General features: G+C 48.5%; 1 protein-coding gene across 1 annotated transcript in view; it reads left to right on the top strand.

The window, feature by feature from the left end:
• The window catches only part of eprs1 (glutamyl-prolyl-tRNA synthetase 1), a 51,484-nt gene that overhangs the window by 2,778 nt on the left and 31,718 nt on the right, over nucleotides 1-16,988 (top strand). Inside the window, exons 3-12 of the mRNA XM_080526650.1 lie at nucleotides 2,785-2,869; nucleotides 3,253-3,509; nucleotides 5,030-5,178; nucleotides 5,680-5,780; nucleotides 6,228-6,354; nucleotides 6,956-7,148; nucleotides 11,191-11,362; nucleotides 13,545-13,778; nucleotides 14,775-14,859; nucleotides 15,034-15,093. Coding sequence (XP_080382776.1) covers nucleotides 2,785-2,869; nucleotides 3,253-3,509; nucleotides 5,030-5,178; nucleotides 5,680-5,780; nucleotides 6,228-6,354; nucleotides 6,956-7,148; nucleotides 11,191-11,362; nucleotides 13,545-13,778; nucleotides 14,775-14,859; nucleotides 15,034-15,093 — 1,463 coding nt within the window. The remainder of the gene's footprint in view (nucleotides 1-2,784; nucleotides 2,870-3,252; nucleotides 3,510-5,029; nucleotides 5,179-5,679; nucleotides 5,781-6,227; nucleotides 6,355-6,955; nucleotides 7,149-11,190; nucleotides 11,363-13,544; nucleotides 13,779-14,774; nucleotides 14,860-15,033; nucleotides 15,094-16,988) is intronic.

Here is a 16,988-nt window from a genome sequence, read left to right as displayed (position 1 = left end):
ACTACCATCTCTCTGCACTACAGTAAACAGTTAATCAGTAACGTTAGCCGCTTTTGTGCTCATGTAGGCCTACTTCGTATTATATTATAGCTGATGATCTTTGTGTGTGTATGTGACTGTCAGTCACAAGTTTATATTCTGTATATTCATTATTTATTTTTTTTGGCCATCCTCTAGTTTTGGCTGTGATTAGGAAAAAAGAAAAAAAAAAACGCTGTTTTGAGCGCGCGTGCGCGTTTCATGCGCGTGCACGCGAAAAATCGCGCGCGCTACGCGTCACGGCCACCCGCCACCATTGTAAAAATTCCTGGAGGAAACACTGAAATGTAGTGAATATTTTCAAAGAACCTTTAGTTTGACAAACTATATTTACCTCAAGCTTGGCTTCAGTGTAGTTCAACTTCTTCCCTTGTAAAGTAATTGGTAATTTAGTTAAATTGAGCATTTTCAGAGTAGGTTCTCCAACAGTGATCAAGACATTGATACGTTGAAATAACTATGTGCACTAATGGCTCCTCCTAATTTCCAACACACATACTCTTGTGACTGTTATCAGCCAACTAGTTTGGCAAGTTATTGCGGGGGGGGGGTAGCCTAGGGGCTAGAGAGGCCAGCCAGCAATTGGAAGGTCGCTGGTTCGATCCCCGCCTCAGGAGGGAGCCGGATGTGAGCTGGTGACTGGAGGGTTGCTGGCATCATATCTAATGTATCCTACCACCACTGCTGTTGTGCCCTTGAGCAAGGCACTTAACATTTACATTTACATTTTTGGCATTTAGCAGACGCCTTATTCCAAAGCGACTTACAATCAATACATTTGAATACTAAGCATGTGAATCAGCAATCCACCATTCGTTGCAGGAAGATTAATCTAGCTCGGGCCCGGGGCCACTGATAGAAGGAAAAACCTTCTCCCTATCGCCTTCTACTAAAACTTTTTTTTTTTTTTTTACTGGAGAAACTGAGAAACAGTACAAGGGGGGCAATAGAAGTTCTTAGGGACACAGTAGAGGGGAAAGCGGGTGTCTTTAGGAGACGTAGTGGTGAGGGTCAGAAGATGTCTCAGGAGGAGCAGTTAAGATGTAACCTGAAGAGATGGGTCTTCAGTCTACGACGGAAGATGGGTAGTGACTCTGCCGTTCTGACAGCCGTGGGGAGCTCATTCCACCAGCGGGGAGCCAGTGTTGTGAAGAGACGTGATCGGGCAGCCCGACTGCTGTGTAGAGGAGGTGGGGCCAGTCGGCCAGCCGAGGTGGAGGAGCGGAGTGAGCGGGCAGGGGTTTGGGGGGTTACCATTTCCTTCAGGTAGGCAGGGGCTGTCCCTTTAGCTGCCTGGTATGCAAGCACCAGGGTCTTGAATCTGATGCGAGCTACTATCGGGAGCCAGTGCAGGGTGCGAAGGAGAGGGGTGACATGCGAGTATTTGGGGAGGTTGAATATCAGCCGGGCAGCAGCATTCTGGATGAGCTGCAGAGGTCTAATGGCTGAACCGCTAACTGCTCCAGGGCCTGCTGAAGATGGCTTGCCCAGAGCTCTGTTCTCCCTGGGGGGGGGGGGGGGGGGGGAGACGTGTACACAAACTAAATTTTGTTGTCTCAGTACTCAGTTCTTTTATCTAATCTTAATCTATTGTTGTCCTGTATAATGGGCTGGTCGAACGTCTAACTTATTATTTTTACTCCAATAATCTTAAATGGCTCCATTCATGTCTTTCCGTAGTTGGAAAGCGAGTTCACCTGCTAGCCCTCTGAGTCAACATAGCCTACTGTTAGTCTGTATTCTCTTGGTGTAGAAGGCTAATGTTAGTCCTGTCTTGGTGTAGAAGGCTAATGTTAGTCATGTCTTCTCTTGGTGTAGAAGGCTAATGTTAGTCCTGTCTTGGTGTAGAAGGCTAATGTTAGTCATGTCTTGGTGTAGAAGGCTAATGTTAGTCTTGTCTTGGTGTAGAAGGCTAATGTTAGTCATGTCTTCTCTTGGTGTAGAAGGCTAATGTTAGTCCTGTCTTGGTGTAGAAGGCTAATGTTAGTCATGTCTTCTCTTGGTGTAGAAGGCTAATGTTAGTCATGTCTTCTCTTGGTGTAGAAGGCTAATGTTAGTCATGTCTTGGTGTAGAAGGCTAATGTTAGTCATGTCATGTCTTGGTGTCGATGTCGAAGGCTAATGTTAGTCATGTCTTCTCTTGGTGTAGACGGCTAATGTTAGTCCTGTCTTGGTGTAGAAGGCTAATGTTAGTCATGTCTTCTCTTGGTGTAGAAGGCTAATGTTAGTCATGTCTTGGTGTAGAAGGCTGATGTTAGTCATGTCTTGGTGTAGAAGGCTAATGTACGTCATGTCTTCTCTTGGTGTAGAAGGCTAATGTTAGTCATGTCTTGGTGTAGAAGGCTAATGTTAGTCATGTCTTGGTGTAGAAGGCTGATGTTAGTCATGTCTTGGTGTAGAAGGCTAATGTTAGTCATGTCTTGGTGTAGAAGGCTAATGTTAGTCATGTCTTGGTGTAGAAGGCTAATGTTAGTCCTGTCTTGGTGCAGAAGGTAAGGTAATGTTGTCTAGCATTGATTCACGAAACAGCAGGATGTGTTCCTCTTGGAACTAGCTTCAATGAGTCAAGTGTGCTTCAGTTCACACACACACACACACACACACACACACACACACACACACACACACACACACACACACAGAAGCTACGTTCTATTTATGACTCTGTCAAGGAGTGTTGCATGTCCTGACAGGTGGGGGTTGGTGGTGGTGTTGTTACATTGTGATTCCCCTCCTCGCCTGCAGGGGTGCTGTTGGCAGCAGAGCACATCAAGGGCAGCGTGAACCTGTCAGTGGAGGAGGGCAAAGACACCAAGCTCTGCGTCTCTGAGTGAGTAAGACTGTACATGACGGCAACAATTACAAGCTGTGTCCCAGTCAGGTTTCGGGTCCCTTCAGGTGTTGAATTGAAAGCCGAATTCAAGAATTTAAAATCCTAATTTGTCTTTTTTTCTGTCTGTCTTTATCTATCTCTTTCTCTCTCTCTCACCCCCCCTCTCTCTCCCTGTCCCTCTCTCTCCCTGTCCCTCTCTCTCCCTGTCTCTCTCTCTCTCCCTGTCTCTCTCTCTCCCTCCCCCTCTCTCTCCCTCCCCCTCTCTCTCCCTCTCCCCCCCTCTCCCCCTCCCTCTCTCTCTCCCTCCACCTCTCCCTCTCCCTCTCCCTCCATCTCCCCCTCCCCCTCCCTCCCTCCCCCTCCCCCTCTCCGGCCCTCAGTGCGGTCCAGTTCAGCGATGCTAACTCCATCGCCCGCTACCTGGCCCGCGTGGCCCCAGCCCTGGGTCTGTACGGCTCCAACCTGCTGCAGCAGACCGAGGTGGACCACTGGCTGGAGTTCAGCGCCAGGCGTGTGAGTGGCCAGGCGGGCCTGCCGGCCGCCCTGGGGGAGCTGGACACGGCCCTGGCGCTGCGCACCTTCCTGGTGGGCCACACCCTGACCCTGGCCGACCTCTGTGTGTGGGCCGCTCTCAAAGGTTAGCCCCGCCCCCCTCCTCAGGGCCTGTACAAGCCCCGCCCCCCTCCTCAGGGCCTGTACAAGCCCCGCTGTCGTCTGTATTTAACCTCCAACCGACGGTTAACTTATATAATAATAATACATTAAAAAAAATCAAAAGATCAACTAGGGCTGCAACAACGAATCGATTAAATCGATAATAATCGATAACGAAATTCGTTGGCGACGAATGCCATTATCGATTCGTCGTTTTTTTTTTTTTTTCGGGTTTTGTTTCCATAACAAACCTACTTCCTGTTGACGCACGCCACGCTGTCTTGCGGCCGGTGTAGGCATCGCGAATCATAGCGAATCATAGCGCTACCTATGGCCGGAAAGGGTAGAACCTGTCTGCTGTCAGGACATGCTAGTGAGTTAGCTAGCAGGGTTAGCTCGCTGCTGCCGCTAGCTGACTGTCACTACGCTGCTCGTCCAGCTGTAGTCTGCGTAGCTGTGCTGAGAACCAGAGCACTAACTATGTTTCTATAGAGGAGGGTTACAGCTAACTTCCTATTGTTTTATTATATAAGTCCTGCTGGGCTCAGCCCTTCCATGGTCTCCTGCTCTCCATGCAAATGCAGAGTGAGGCACTGACTGTCGCCTAGCCTATTGTATGGAGTGAGAGGACACATTGCATTGTTTTGGAGCATATCTGTTATATAAAAACATTAGTGTCTTGTCTGTAGCCTATATTGCACTTTGGGTTACTGACCTTTACATTAAGCAAAGTTATTACCTAAAACAATTCAACTACTTTATTGAAACAATCTACCGCCATAGTCCATGGCCTGTTGTTAAACCTATTTGATGTAGCAAAGCCTTTTTTATTTATATTATTTTTTATTTTTTATTAATACTTATTCATTTTGCACATGTATATGTATAGGCCTGGCTGATTTAGAAAACATAAAATACAATTTGCAAAATAAATATAAAAAAAATAAAAAAACTTTTTTAAAAAATCTTTTCCCCCCGCTTTTTGTGTATCCGATTTATCGATTAATCGACAAGATAATCGTCAGATTAATCGATTATCAAAATAATCGTTAGTTGCAGCCCTAAGATCAACTGTCTAATTCGCCACCTGCTGAGGTGAGTTGGGGTTGTTATGGTTACAGAGGTGAGTTGGGGTTGTTATGGTTACGGAGGTGTTGAGAGGAAGCAAGTGCCGGTGAAGAGTGCGTGTCCTCTCCTCCTTCAGGTCTCATGGTTTCCTGACGCTTTCTCTCTCATTCACTCCCCTCAACCACACACACACACACACCTACACACACACACACACACACACACACACACCTACACACACACACACACACACACCTACACACACACACACACACACCTACACACACACACACACACACCTACACACACACACCTACACACACACACACACACCTACACACACACACACACACACACACACACACACACACACACACACACACACCTACACACACACACCTACACACACACACACACACACACACACACCTGCAGGTAGTGGTGAGTGGAGGGCCATCCAGGGCCAGGCCAGCTCCTTCTCTCACGTCTGTCGCTGGTTCTCATTCCTGGGGTCCCAGGCGCCCTTCACCCAGGTGGGGGACAAGTGGGCCAACAGCATGGCCCCCCCCCCTCGCAAGACCACCGTAAGTTCACCAAGTTACTGACTTATTCCCGTGCAATCGACTTGCCAGTCAGTTGTTGGAATGTGGTCTTTTCTGCTCTAGGTACAGGGTCAACCATATTCTGCTCCCCTCAAGCAATGGACCCATCGCTAAGCCACGCCCCCTTTGAAAACTTGGACAAACAAACAACGCTTCACTGACAGTGACTGACCGACCGTGACTGAATGACATTCAATGACTTACAATGGCGGGAGAATTTCTGATTTCTGATTGACCACAGCAAGTAATAGATTTTTTTAAGATGACAAGAATATTTAGTCTAGAAGCTTTTCACCATCAGATATCAGCGAGTTGTTTGTCCGAGTTTTCTGCCTGTAGTGACTTTTGCTGTGATATGATTGGACAATTTCTATTTTGGGGCGTGGCTTAGCGATAGGTCTATTAGGGGTTAAGTGTCTTGCTCAAGGACACACGCGTCTGTGTCTGGCCCCTGACCTGTCTTGTGTCTGTCTCTGTCTTTAGTCCGAGGACAAGGACAAGAAGCAGGACCTGGGGAAGTTTGTGGAGCTGCCAGGGGCGGAGATGGGCAAGGTGGTGGTCCGCTTCCCCCCCGAGGCCAGCGGGTGAGTGACCGTGTGACACTGTGACAGCCTCGTACTAAAAGCACAATCTCACTGGCCAACATGTTCTTAAAAGCAGTAAAAGATATCTTAAATCTTGTACAGTCAGTCACAAAAAAACAAGCATTTTTATTTTTGCCCAGATCTAAGATGATTTCATCTTACTTAGATTGACTTTTTGGCAGTGCACACACAACTTCATACTAAAAGACGTTTTATGAATACATGCATTATTGGGTTTGGATATTTTCTTGGGTCTTTCATTTTCTATAACCCTCTCCATCCCTCTCCACCCCTCTCCTTCCCTCTCCACCCCTCTCCTTCCCTCTCCTCTCCTTCCCCCTCCATCTCTCCATCCCCCTCCTTCACTCTCCATCTCTCCTTCCCCCTCCATCCCTCCATCTCTCCATCCCCCTCCATCCCTCCTCTCCTCTCCTCTCCTCTCCTCAGCTACCTCCACATCGGCCATGCCAAGGCCGCCCTGCTCAACCAGCACTACCAGATCACCTTCAAGGGGAAGCTCATCATGCGCTTCGACGACACTAACCCAGAGAAGGAGAAGGAGGACTTTGAGAAGGTCAGTGGGTCTGAAGCCCGGTTCTATGTTGAACACAAGGAGGGAAGGAATGATGCTGATCTGATCCAAAAAGTGTTTGAATGAGGCCTAAGATATTGACCCCTCTGCCGTGTGTGTGTGTGTGTGTCCGTCTCTGTCTGTCTGTCTGTGTGTCTGTCCGTGTGTGTGTCTTTCTGTGTGTGTCCGTGTGTGTCCGTCTCTGTCTGTCTGTCTGTGTGTCTGTCCGTGTGTGTGTCTTTCTGTGTGTGTCCGTGGTCTGCCTGTCTGTCTGTGTGTGTCCGTGTGTCTGCCTGTCTGTCTGTGTGTGTCCGTGTGTCTGCCTGTCTGTCTGTGTGTGTGTGTGTGTGTGTGTGTTTCTGTCTGCTTGTCTGCCTGTCTGTCTGTCTGCCTATCTGTCTGCCTGCCTGTGTGTCTGCCTGTGTGTCTGCCTGTCTGCCTGCCTGTCTGTCTGTCTGTCTATCTGTGTCCTTGTGTGTCTGTCTGTCTGTCTGCCTGTGTCCGTGTGTGTGTCTTTCTGTGTCTGGGTCCGTGTCTCTGTCTGTCTGTCCGTCCGTCCGTCCGCCCGCCCGTCTGACTCCCCCCCCCCCCCCCCCCCCCCCAGGTGATCTTAGAGGACGTGTCGATGCTGCAGATCCAGCCAGACCAGTTCACCTACACCAGCGACCACTTCCCCACCATCCAGCGCCTGGCGGAGCAGCTGCTGCGGGGGGGGCGGGCCTACGTGGACGACACGCCCCCCGAACAGATGAAGGCCGAGAGGGAGCAGAGGACCGAGTCACGCCACCGCAACAACTGTGAGGGGGGAGGGGGGTGGACAACTGGAAGTGTGTCGGGGGTGGAGGGGAAGGGGTGAATGTTAGGGGGGGGTGTGGAGGGGAGGGGAGGGGGTGAATGTTATGGCGCTTTTCCATTACAGGGCCAGGCCGGGCCAGCCCGCTTCTTTGGCCCTTTTCCATATGTCGGCCCGGATCGCGTCAGGTCGGCTCGGGTCGCTTCTTTAGCTCCCCTTCGATACCAGGGTCTACATTTTTAGATCCGGATCTTTTTGCCAGGCTGCGTGTGACGTGTGACGCTGCACACCGTTGATTGGTCAATGGAAATCGTCATCCCATGTTCATAGATTTCTTCACTAACCGCCATCTTGAAATACCACATTCGCTCTTGGAAAATGTCACTAGAGTTTCTGTAATAGCTTATTAATAAAGATTCGAAAAATTATGCTGACCATCGTATTATCTTAGTTTAATGTCATTTCAATGCATCATAGAACTTTTATTTACAACAAGCATAACACAAAAATCGCTATTATGCACCGTCTTTGCCCGTGAATAACACCGGCTGTGGAGGTGGTACAAACACAATACTCCTTTGCTAACTTCACCATCGGTCTACGGTCATTTTGAGCCCTTAACCACCGCGCTGACACCCCGAGAAGTTATGCTTTTAACCGTAAACTCGATGAACCGGGAGTTCACCCGGCCGCTGCTGATCGCAGCACCGCTTGCTGCTGTTTCAAAGTCCCGTTGACAGCAGGGGCAGAGAATATTTCTACCCGTGATTTTCCATTCAAATGCCCGCATCAGTCAGCCTTTTCCGTAGAAATACATCGCTCCGTTATATATCTAACGTTACATGTTTTAAGGCTGATCTGTGCATGATAGTGCTGCATTATGTTGATCTATTTATATCGATCTATTCTTGCCAATTCCTTATTACCAGTGGAAAGGGGGAAGACTAAAACACTTTGAATGGAATAGATAGGACTTTCCGTTCAATGAAGCATTGATACTCGCGAGTTCATCTCGCTTTTCCACCCGTTGATGTATTAAACAATCTAAGCAATCTAATCAGAGCAGTTGTTATTATGTCATATTATTGATGGATGTGCCATTTTGATGGACAGCAGTGAACGGATGACTGGATGTCAACTTCAACTTCAATGGAATCCCAAGCTGTGCCGTCCAGCCATTTTCGCCGTTCACTCATGAGTCAAATGCCGGTAGATTCGCGTCTTGTCGGCGTTTCCCTGGTTGCGAGATCTAAACTACTAGAACTGAAATCGGCAGGTAACAGGCACGTAACATCCATATGCTGTATATATACATACATATATTTGACTACCAGCAAGACACCGGAGCACTCTATAAACGCGGAGATTGGAGCCCCGCGTCAGTCAGCCTTTTCGTAGAAATAATCCCTGGTTGCGAGATCTAAACGTACATGTTTTAAGGCTGATCTGTGCATGATGGTGCTGCATTTTGACATAATTCTTATCGCATTTCCCCCCGTTGTGCTGTGCTCTGCCGTTCCATATTCCAGCGCTTCATCATCCCCCTTCTAAAACTGCCATCACCCCTTTCCATCCCTGGCGTCATTTTATCAATGAACGTGGTATTATACATATTTACATATTACATATTTGTTGTTATTTATGGAAGTGTCCGGTTGCTGGAGGAACCAGGACGCCGGCTACACTGCACAGTTTAGCCCGAAATAGAGAGAGTGCAGCACCGCGCCAGCTGGTGCAACTCCCGTTGACAGGGGGGAGAGAAACGTTTTACCAGGGAATTCGCTCCGCGCTGTGTCGACGGTGATAGGAGTGTAGGATCGACTCCATTCAAATTGTTTTGGATTCCCTGTCCTCCCCTCTATCCGGACACGTTTTAATTGTTATCCTAACCCACGGTAAACCAAAGTTATTAACCCGCAAAGGGCACCGTGTTTGTCCGTGAATAACACGGCACACAATGATACTTGATTGATTGATTGAAAACCTTTATTGTCCCCAATGGGGAAATTTTGTTGTCAAACAGCTCAGTTAGGGCAGAAAACATTCAATACAGAAAACAGAAAACATTCAATAAAATACATAAAACAGTGCAGGCTCAATAAGTAAAAAGTTCCAAAAGTTCCAGCTCCAGGTCTCCCCCACCCTGCAGGGCCTGGTTGTAGAGTCGGAGTGCAGTTGGAACAAAGGACTGTCCAAATCTTTTTGTACTTTGACGGGGGAGAACAAATCTGTGGCTGAACTTGCTCCTCATCCCCGCCAGCTCGCAGTACATCGGGTGGGAGGGATTGGCCAGCATGGCCGCCAGTTTTTTCCCCATCCTCTGTTCTGCCACCACCTCTAGGCTGTCCAGCCCGGTCCCCACCACAGAGCTGGCCTTCTTCACCAGTTTGTTTAGCTTCGCAGCATCCCTGGCACAGATGTTTCCACCCCAGCAGGCCACGGCGAAGAACAGAACGCTGGCAACCACCGACTGATAAAACATTTGCAGCAGCTTGTTGCAGACACCGAAAGACCTCAGCCTTCTCAGGAAAAACAGTCTGCTCTGCCCTTTCCTGAGAAGAGCCTCGGTGTTGTCAGTCCAGTCCAGTTTGTTATTAATTTGTACTCCCAGGTACCTGTAGGAGTCCACCCTCTCGACTTCCACCCCCTTGATGGTGATGGGGGCTGGGGTCCTTCTCTTCCTCCTAAAATCCACCACCAACTCCTTTGTTTTGCTGGTGTTAAGCAAAAGGTAGTTGGTGTCGCACCACTGCACAAAGCTCTCCACCAGGGCCCTGTACTCCTCATCCCTGTCGTCTGTGATGTAACCGACGATAGAGGAGTCATCCGAAAACTTCTGCAGGTGGCACTGGTCGGAGCTAAACTGGAAGTCGGAGGTATAGAGGGTGAAGAGAAAGGGTGACAGAACAGTTCCCTGGGGGGCACCGGTGTTGCACACCACCACCTCAGACTGACAGCCCTGCAGTCTCACATACTGACGCCTGTCTGTGAGGTAGTTGTGGATCCAAGCCGTCAGGGAGTCCTCCACACACATCACTGCTAGTTTGTCAGCCAGCAGTGATGGCTTGATAGTGTTAAATGCACTGGAGAAGTCGAAGAACATGGTCCTCACCATGCTCTGTGGCCTCTCCAGGTGTGTGTAGGCCCTGTGCAGCATGTAAATGATGGCATCCTCCACCCCCATGCTCTCCTGGTATGCAAACTGCCGGGGGTCCAGGAAGTCCTTCACCTGGGGCTTAAGGTGTTGCAGCACTAGCCTCTCCAGGATCTTCATGACCTGTGGTGTCAGGGCGACAGGTCTGTAGTCGTTTGGGGTGCTGGGCCGTCCCTTCTACTACAGTTCATAAAGCAGACAAGTGAAGGCAGTGGTTCAAAAAACATGACTTTATTATATGTACATAGCTTCCTCTCTCTCTTTCTCTTTCTCTCCAAAAAAAACACGGTTAATAATATACCACATGCCGAGGAAAAAGTATACGATAGCTGCAAGTTCCTCCATGTCTTCATGTTGTTGTGGCTGTGTTGTGTCTCGTGAAAATATACGTCACCACCATGGCGCGCTGTTATGACGTGTAACTCCGCCTACTATCTCCTACTCCTCCTACTAGCTCCGGGTGTGTTGTGTATAGTGGAAAACCAGAACTGATCAAAAGCGGGCCAAAGCGGGCCGAACCGACCTGACGCGACCCGAGCTGGGCTGCTGATGGAAAAGCGCCATTAGTGTGTGTGTGTGTGTGTGTGAGAGGGGAGTGGAGGTGGTGAATGTTTTTCCTGAGACATCTACTACCCCTTGTACCCTTTGATCCAGTGTCTTTAAACATTTAAAAAAAAAAAATCTTCTAGCACGACGACTGCCAACGGCCCCTGGCCTGAGCTAGATTACTTTTTCCTGCCATGACTGGATGGTGGACAGATGATTCACTTACTGAGACAAATGTATTTGTTGTAAGTTGCTTTGGATAAAGGCGTCTGTTAGATGTCATGAATGTAAATGGTCTAACCCGGTTCCTCCCCTGCCTCCCCCCTGTGTGTCTGCCCCCCCCCAGCCGTGGAGGAGAACCTGCGGATGTGGCAGGAGATGAAGGCGGGGTCAGAGTTCGGCCAGACCTGCTGCATGAGGGCCAAGATAGACATGAGCTCCAACAACGGCTGCCTGCGCGACCCCACCCTGTACCGCTGCAAGAACGCCCCCCACCCCCGCACAGGGACCAGCTACAGGTGAGACACCCCCCCCCCCCACCCTGTACCGCTGCAAGAACGCCCCCCACCCCCGCACAGGGACCACCTACAGGTGAGACACCCCCCCACCCTGTACCGCTGCAAGAACGCCCCCCACCCCCGCACAGGGACCACCTACAGGTGAGACCCCCCCCACCCTGTACCGCTGCAAGAACGCCTCCCACCCCCGCACAGGGACCACCTACAGGTGAGACCCCCCCCCCACCCTGTACCGCTGCAAGAACGCCCCCCCCGCACAGGGACCACCTACAGGTGAGACACCCCCCCCCCACCCTGTACCTCTGCAAGAACGCCCCCCCCGCACAGGGACCACCTACAGGTGAGAACCCCCCCCCCCCCCACCTGAAGTGATCAGCCTCATAAACAAGCCCACTGTAGACAACTGACTATCAGCCCCAAGTACCCCCCATGTACACAGACTACCTAAACCTTAAGCTCACAGCCACTTTACTACTTTACTACTTGAACTATCTATTATTATTAGCTGTGCTGCTAACTGTATCCTGTCTTATTTGTCACTTATGTCCTGTACTATTGTGACTTTTTAAATCTTGTATTAAGCCCAGTGTTTCCTCCAGGATTTTTTACATTAGTGGCGGGGTGGTGATTTTTTTCATGAAATGCGCACTGGCGCTCAAAACAAAGACATCATTTCACCAAAATCTAGAGGGTGGCAACATTTTATTTTTTAAAATAGAGGTTAAGTCATTAAAGCCGAGCAGGTGATTTTATATAGAAGGTGATCAAATACCAAGATATCCTACAGCTGCAGCAGAACATGCGGATACATCACTGAACATCGGTTACCGTATAATATCCATGTGACTGACAGATACGCCCAAGACACTGACACACACAGAAAGATCATCAGCTCATCGAATATGAAGTACACGAGAGATAATCAGCTCATCGAATATGAAGTACACAAGAGTAGAGTACACATGGAACCGGGAACGCGCATACAGCACTGAACATCCGTAGAATATAAACTTGTGACTGACAGTCACATACATACATACACACACACACACACACACACAATGAAAGATCATCAGCTCATCAATACGAAGTAGGCCTACATGAGAGTACACGCACAAAACCGGCTAACGTTACACAAGTAAAATCACAATGTGACAGATTCGGTAAACAACCAACAGCAAGGTAATGCATCAGCTGAGTTAAAGAAAACCAATTCTTACCTTTCATGACAGCGACATGAGCTCTGTTTACCCGTACCTCCGCCGTTCTTTTCGTGATGATTTTAGAAGCAATAGATTATTTTTGCCCCGCGCATTTTGCCCTGTAATTAGACCACACCTTGTGTCTCTTATTGTCCAAATGTTCCCTGAATTTTAGCTGCATGTTTTCGACTCCCCTTCTTTCCCCCTGCCAATACTGTGTCGTTTATGACATTTACCAACATTTATGCTATGAATAGTTAGAAGCTAGCATTAGGTGCGAGGCGGCTCGGTTAACCCATTAGCGGGAACATTATTTGTTTCACAAAATAGGCTGATTTAGGCTGATTTAGTAAGAACATGAACCAGAGAACAGCAGTAAATGCAATAACCCACAGTCGTCGCTGATGATGTTGCATTTTCGATTAGGATACGGGATTAAAGGCACCGGCGATCGGCGAAGAGAGAGAGAAAAGACAGTGATTTCCTGAAATCCAAATGTCCCGCGAAATTCGGACCAATCACAAAACTGTTTTGCAAGCGCGTCGCCTCGCGCCGCGCGCCTGTTGAGAGCGATTCAGTCTCGATTGCAGTGCGAACACAAACGACGAGGTTAATTGCAACATTGTAACATATTGTAACATACTAAACCCTAAATCGTAACGAAATGTAGTTCTGGAAGCGGCCTAAATCTAACTTCAATCTGCTTTTTTTCTGTTCTCCGGTCATAATAACTGAATCAATTAGTGGCAGAAAAAATTCATTCGTGGCGGCCCGCTATGAATTAATGCATATAGAGGAAACACTGAAGCCTATTGCCTTATTGTCTTGTGCTGCGATGTCAGGAACTGAAGCCTAAGAATTGTACTCTCTTATTCCACTCATTGTAATGTGACATAACAATAAAACTTGAAACTTGTGGCTGACATGCTAGGCTAGACATCTCTACCTGACTAACGGTGTCTCCCTGCCTGACCCGCCAGGGTGTACCCTACGTACGACTTCGCCTGCCCCATCGTGGACAGCGTGGAGGGGGTGACCCACGCGCTGCGCACCACAGAGTACCACGACCGCGACGACCAGTTCTACTGGGTGATCGACGCCCTGGGCCTGAGGAAGCCCTACATCTGGGAGTACGCTCGCCTCAACCTCAACAACACCGTGCTCTCCAAGAGGAAGCTCACCTGGTTCGTTGACCAGGGCTTCGTGGACGGCTGGTGAGTCTCCCTCCATCACCCTCCATCAGACACTATATGGGTTAGGAGTTAGGGTTAGGGCTTCGTGGACGGCTGGTGAGTCTCCCTCCATCACACACTATGGGTTCGTGGTTAGGGTTAGGGTTAGGGCTTCGTGGATGGCTGGTGAGTCTCCCTCCATCACACACTATATGCAGGGCTTAAAGTTCTCCGGCACGGTGCCGGATTTCCGGCGCGGGGGAATTTTGAAAAAAATTAATAATAATAATCACATGCTATTTGTTTACATCGTAATTTAAAGAGTCATCTTCAGCAAAGAGACAGTTCCGCCTACCAATGGTATCACATTGCTCAAGCCAACCAACGACTTCTAGCCAATCGGAGGCAGAGTAGTGGGGCGGGCCTTAAGAAGTTGAAAGAGTGTAATGTTAGCTTGTAGAGACGTTCGCTTTTAGCAGCCCGCTATCTCGCTAACTTTAGTAAGAGTCTATTAAAATGGAAGCCAAGTTTCTTAAACCTGGCGAAGACACAGCTATACTAGAACGAGGAGTAAGGAATAAATGGCGCTAGGCATGGATAGAGGAGAGTAGTGACGGGAAGCCTTATGGGACGTGGTGCCTCAAACTGAGGGAGCCGGGTGCTTGTTTCTGTACGCCGTGCTCAAAGAAACTCGTCTACGGCAGTATAGTATATACTATAGTATATATATAGTAGAGTATATAGTATAGTATATAGTATAGTAGTGGGAAGAAGGTTATTGCCCTTTCCTGTTTCAGCATGACAATGCCCCCATACACAAAGTGAGGTCCATAATGACATGGTTTGGCTAGTTTGGTCTGGGAGAACTTGACTGGCCTGCACACAGAGCTCTGACCTCAACCCCATCCAACACCTTTGGGATGAACAGCTGTTACAATACGGTCTGGTCCCTGAATGGCCAGTAATGATACAGTCTACAACCTGAATGGTGATGGATGTGTTTATCTGTGGGTAACCGTGATAACATGTCTTCTGCAGGGACGACCCCCGCTTCCCCACGGTCAGAGGGGTCCTACGCAGGGGGATGACTGTCGAGGGACTCAAACAGTTCATCGCTGCCCAGGTGTGTGTGGGTGTATCTGTGTCTCTGTCTGCCTGTTTGTCTGTCTGTCTGCGTGAGTGAGTACAGATACCTAACCAACTGAACATGTGGAATATCAGTTATAAATGAACAACTGAATTCATGATTGTGACAGTTTGTGGACGTCTCCTCCCTCCCTCTGGTTCTCCTCCTCAGGGCGGCTCCAGGTCTGTGGTGAACATGGAGTGGGACAAGATCTGGGCCTTCAACAAGAAGGTGTGTATGGACGTTCCTCTGTTACCTCCACCTCTGTCGTCGTCCCCCCCCCCCCCCCAGACCTATCTGTAACAGGCACGTAACATCCATATGCTGTATAAATAAATATATTTGACTACCAGCAAGACACCGGAGCACTCGTATCTATAACAAACGCGGAGATTGTATGAGCCCCGGCGTCAGTCCAATGGGAGCGTCAAGCACAGCCTTTCCGTAGAAATACATTGCTCCCTGTCTAAGGTTATATATCTAACGTTACATGTTTTAAGGCTGATCTGTGCATGACAGTGCTGCATTTTGACATCATTCTTATCGCAATTTCCCCCCATTGAGCTGTATAGCGGGCGGCACTTATTAAAGTGAAGTGCTCTTATGACACTTAACTCCTCCTACTGTCGCCGCTCGCTCCAGGTCTGTTGTGTATAGTGGAGAACGTATCCTACCCGTACCTATACAGAACTTTTCAAATGCGTGCCGCGCTGAGCCGAACCGGTCTGGTCAATGGAAAAGCGCCATTTGTGACACTGGTCTGTGACATTCAACAGTCCCTCCAGGTTGACACAATGTTTGTTTTGTGATTTCAGCCCAAAAATGCTTGCTTTTCTGAAGTTCTGCAAGAAGATATGATTTTTTTTGTAGTTGTTGTTATAATGATGTGCATTTCACGTTAAGGATTACACAGTGATATGTGCTAAGCGCTAAGCGCTAGCACTTCCAGCAGAGTAGGTAAGCTTGGCCACAGCCTCGTGTGGAGACACACTGACAGGAGAGGAAACGGAGGGACGTTAAGTCATTAGAAACGGTAATTAATGATGCGGTAATAGTGCAGGGACCTGCAAGCCCTCATGTAATACGTGTGGAGTTATTGATTATGCAAAACAAATATGCAATCACGTAAGTAACAGGAGTGGAGAGATTATTATTATTATTATTATTATTATTATTACAACATAAATCATGTGATCTAGGGGCTATTGATATAGAATGTCCCCCACAACAACAGTTCTAACTGATTTTTAAATCGGGGTCCCCTGAGGAAGTCCAACTAACCTCTATGATTTCATAAATAAGACACAAACATTTCTACTTCGGATGAAGACGCGTTGTCTGTGTATTGCACCTGTAGCCTGTATTCCAGTGTTTCGGGGTTCATGTCCAACCAATGACATCATCTTTTAGGTGGTTAGGGTACGTCTGGACTCTGGACTTTGCATTATTATGTGTTTATGCGTCAAGTTATTGGGGGTCCCGGGAACATACAGTATTGATGTCGATTTGAGGTCGCGAGAGAAAACAGTTGGGGACCCCCTGCCCCGCAGTAAACTAACAAGTCACTTCATTCCAAAGACTAGTAAATGAATGAATACCTCCTGTGTGGGGCAGCGCGACCCTAAATTGCCAGATGCTACTAAACAAATGTCAACACTCAGCGATCGATAGGAGGAGCTTAATGGGATGAAGCTGGCAGCTAGCCACACGCTAGCCTAGCTAGCCTAGCTAGCCACGGTGGATTTTGTTCCTCTGCTTTCTCTCAGCTTGCATGGCTCTCCCTTCTTTCTTTTCTTTTCCTCCTCCCTTCCTCCCTCCCTCCCTCCATCACCTGCTTTCCACTCATCCCCATCCTCCGTTCCTTGATTTAGCTTAATCAGTTGCGTTCTTTTTTTCATTTTTTTTCATTGATGCTCGCATTCCTCCATGTCTGATCTTAGAGTGCCTTAAAAACAGACAGAGACAGACAGACAGACAGACAGACAGACTGTTCACAAGTAGCTCTCAAAATGGACGCCCTTGTGGCCTCCATATTGACGTGACAAACTGGGCACACAGGATCGACAGCCATCCCCCCCCCCCCCCCTCTCTTGTGTATGACATTCATGCTTCATTATTCATTTCTC

The sequence above is a fragment of the Nansenia antarctica genome, assembly GCF_963989245.1.
Source record: "Nansenia antarctica genome assembly, chromosome: 3".
Classification (NCBI taxonomy): Eukaryota; Metazoa; Chordata; class Actinopteri; order Argentiniformes; family Microstomatidae; genus Nansenia; species Nansenia antarctica.
Note: the sequence above shows the minus strand (reverse complement) of the source record. Positions and strands in the feature narration are given on the sequence as shown.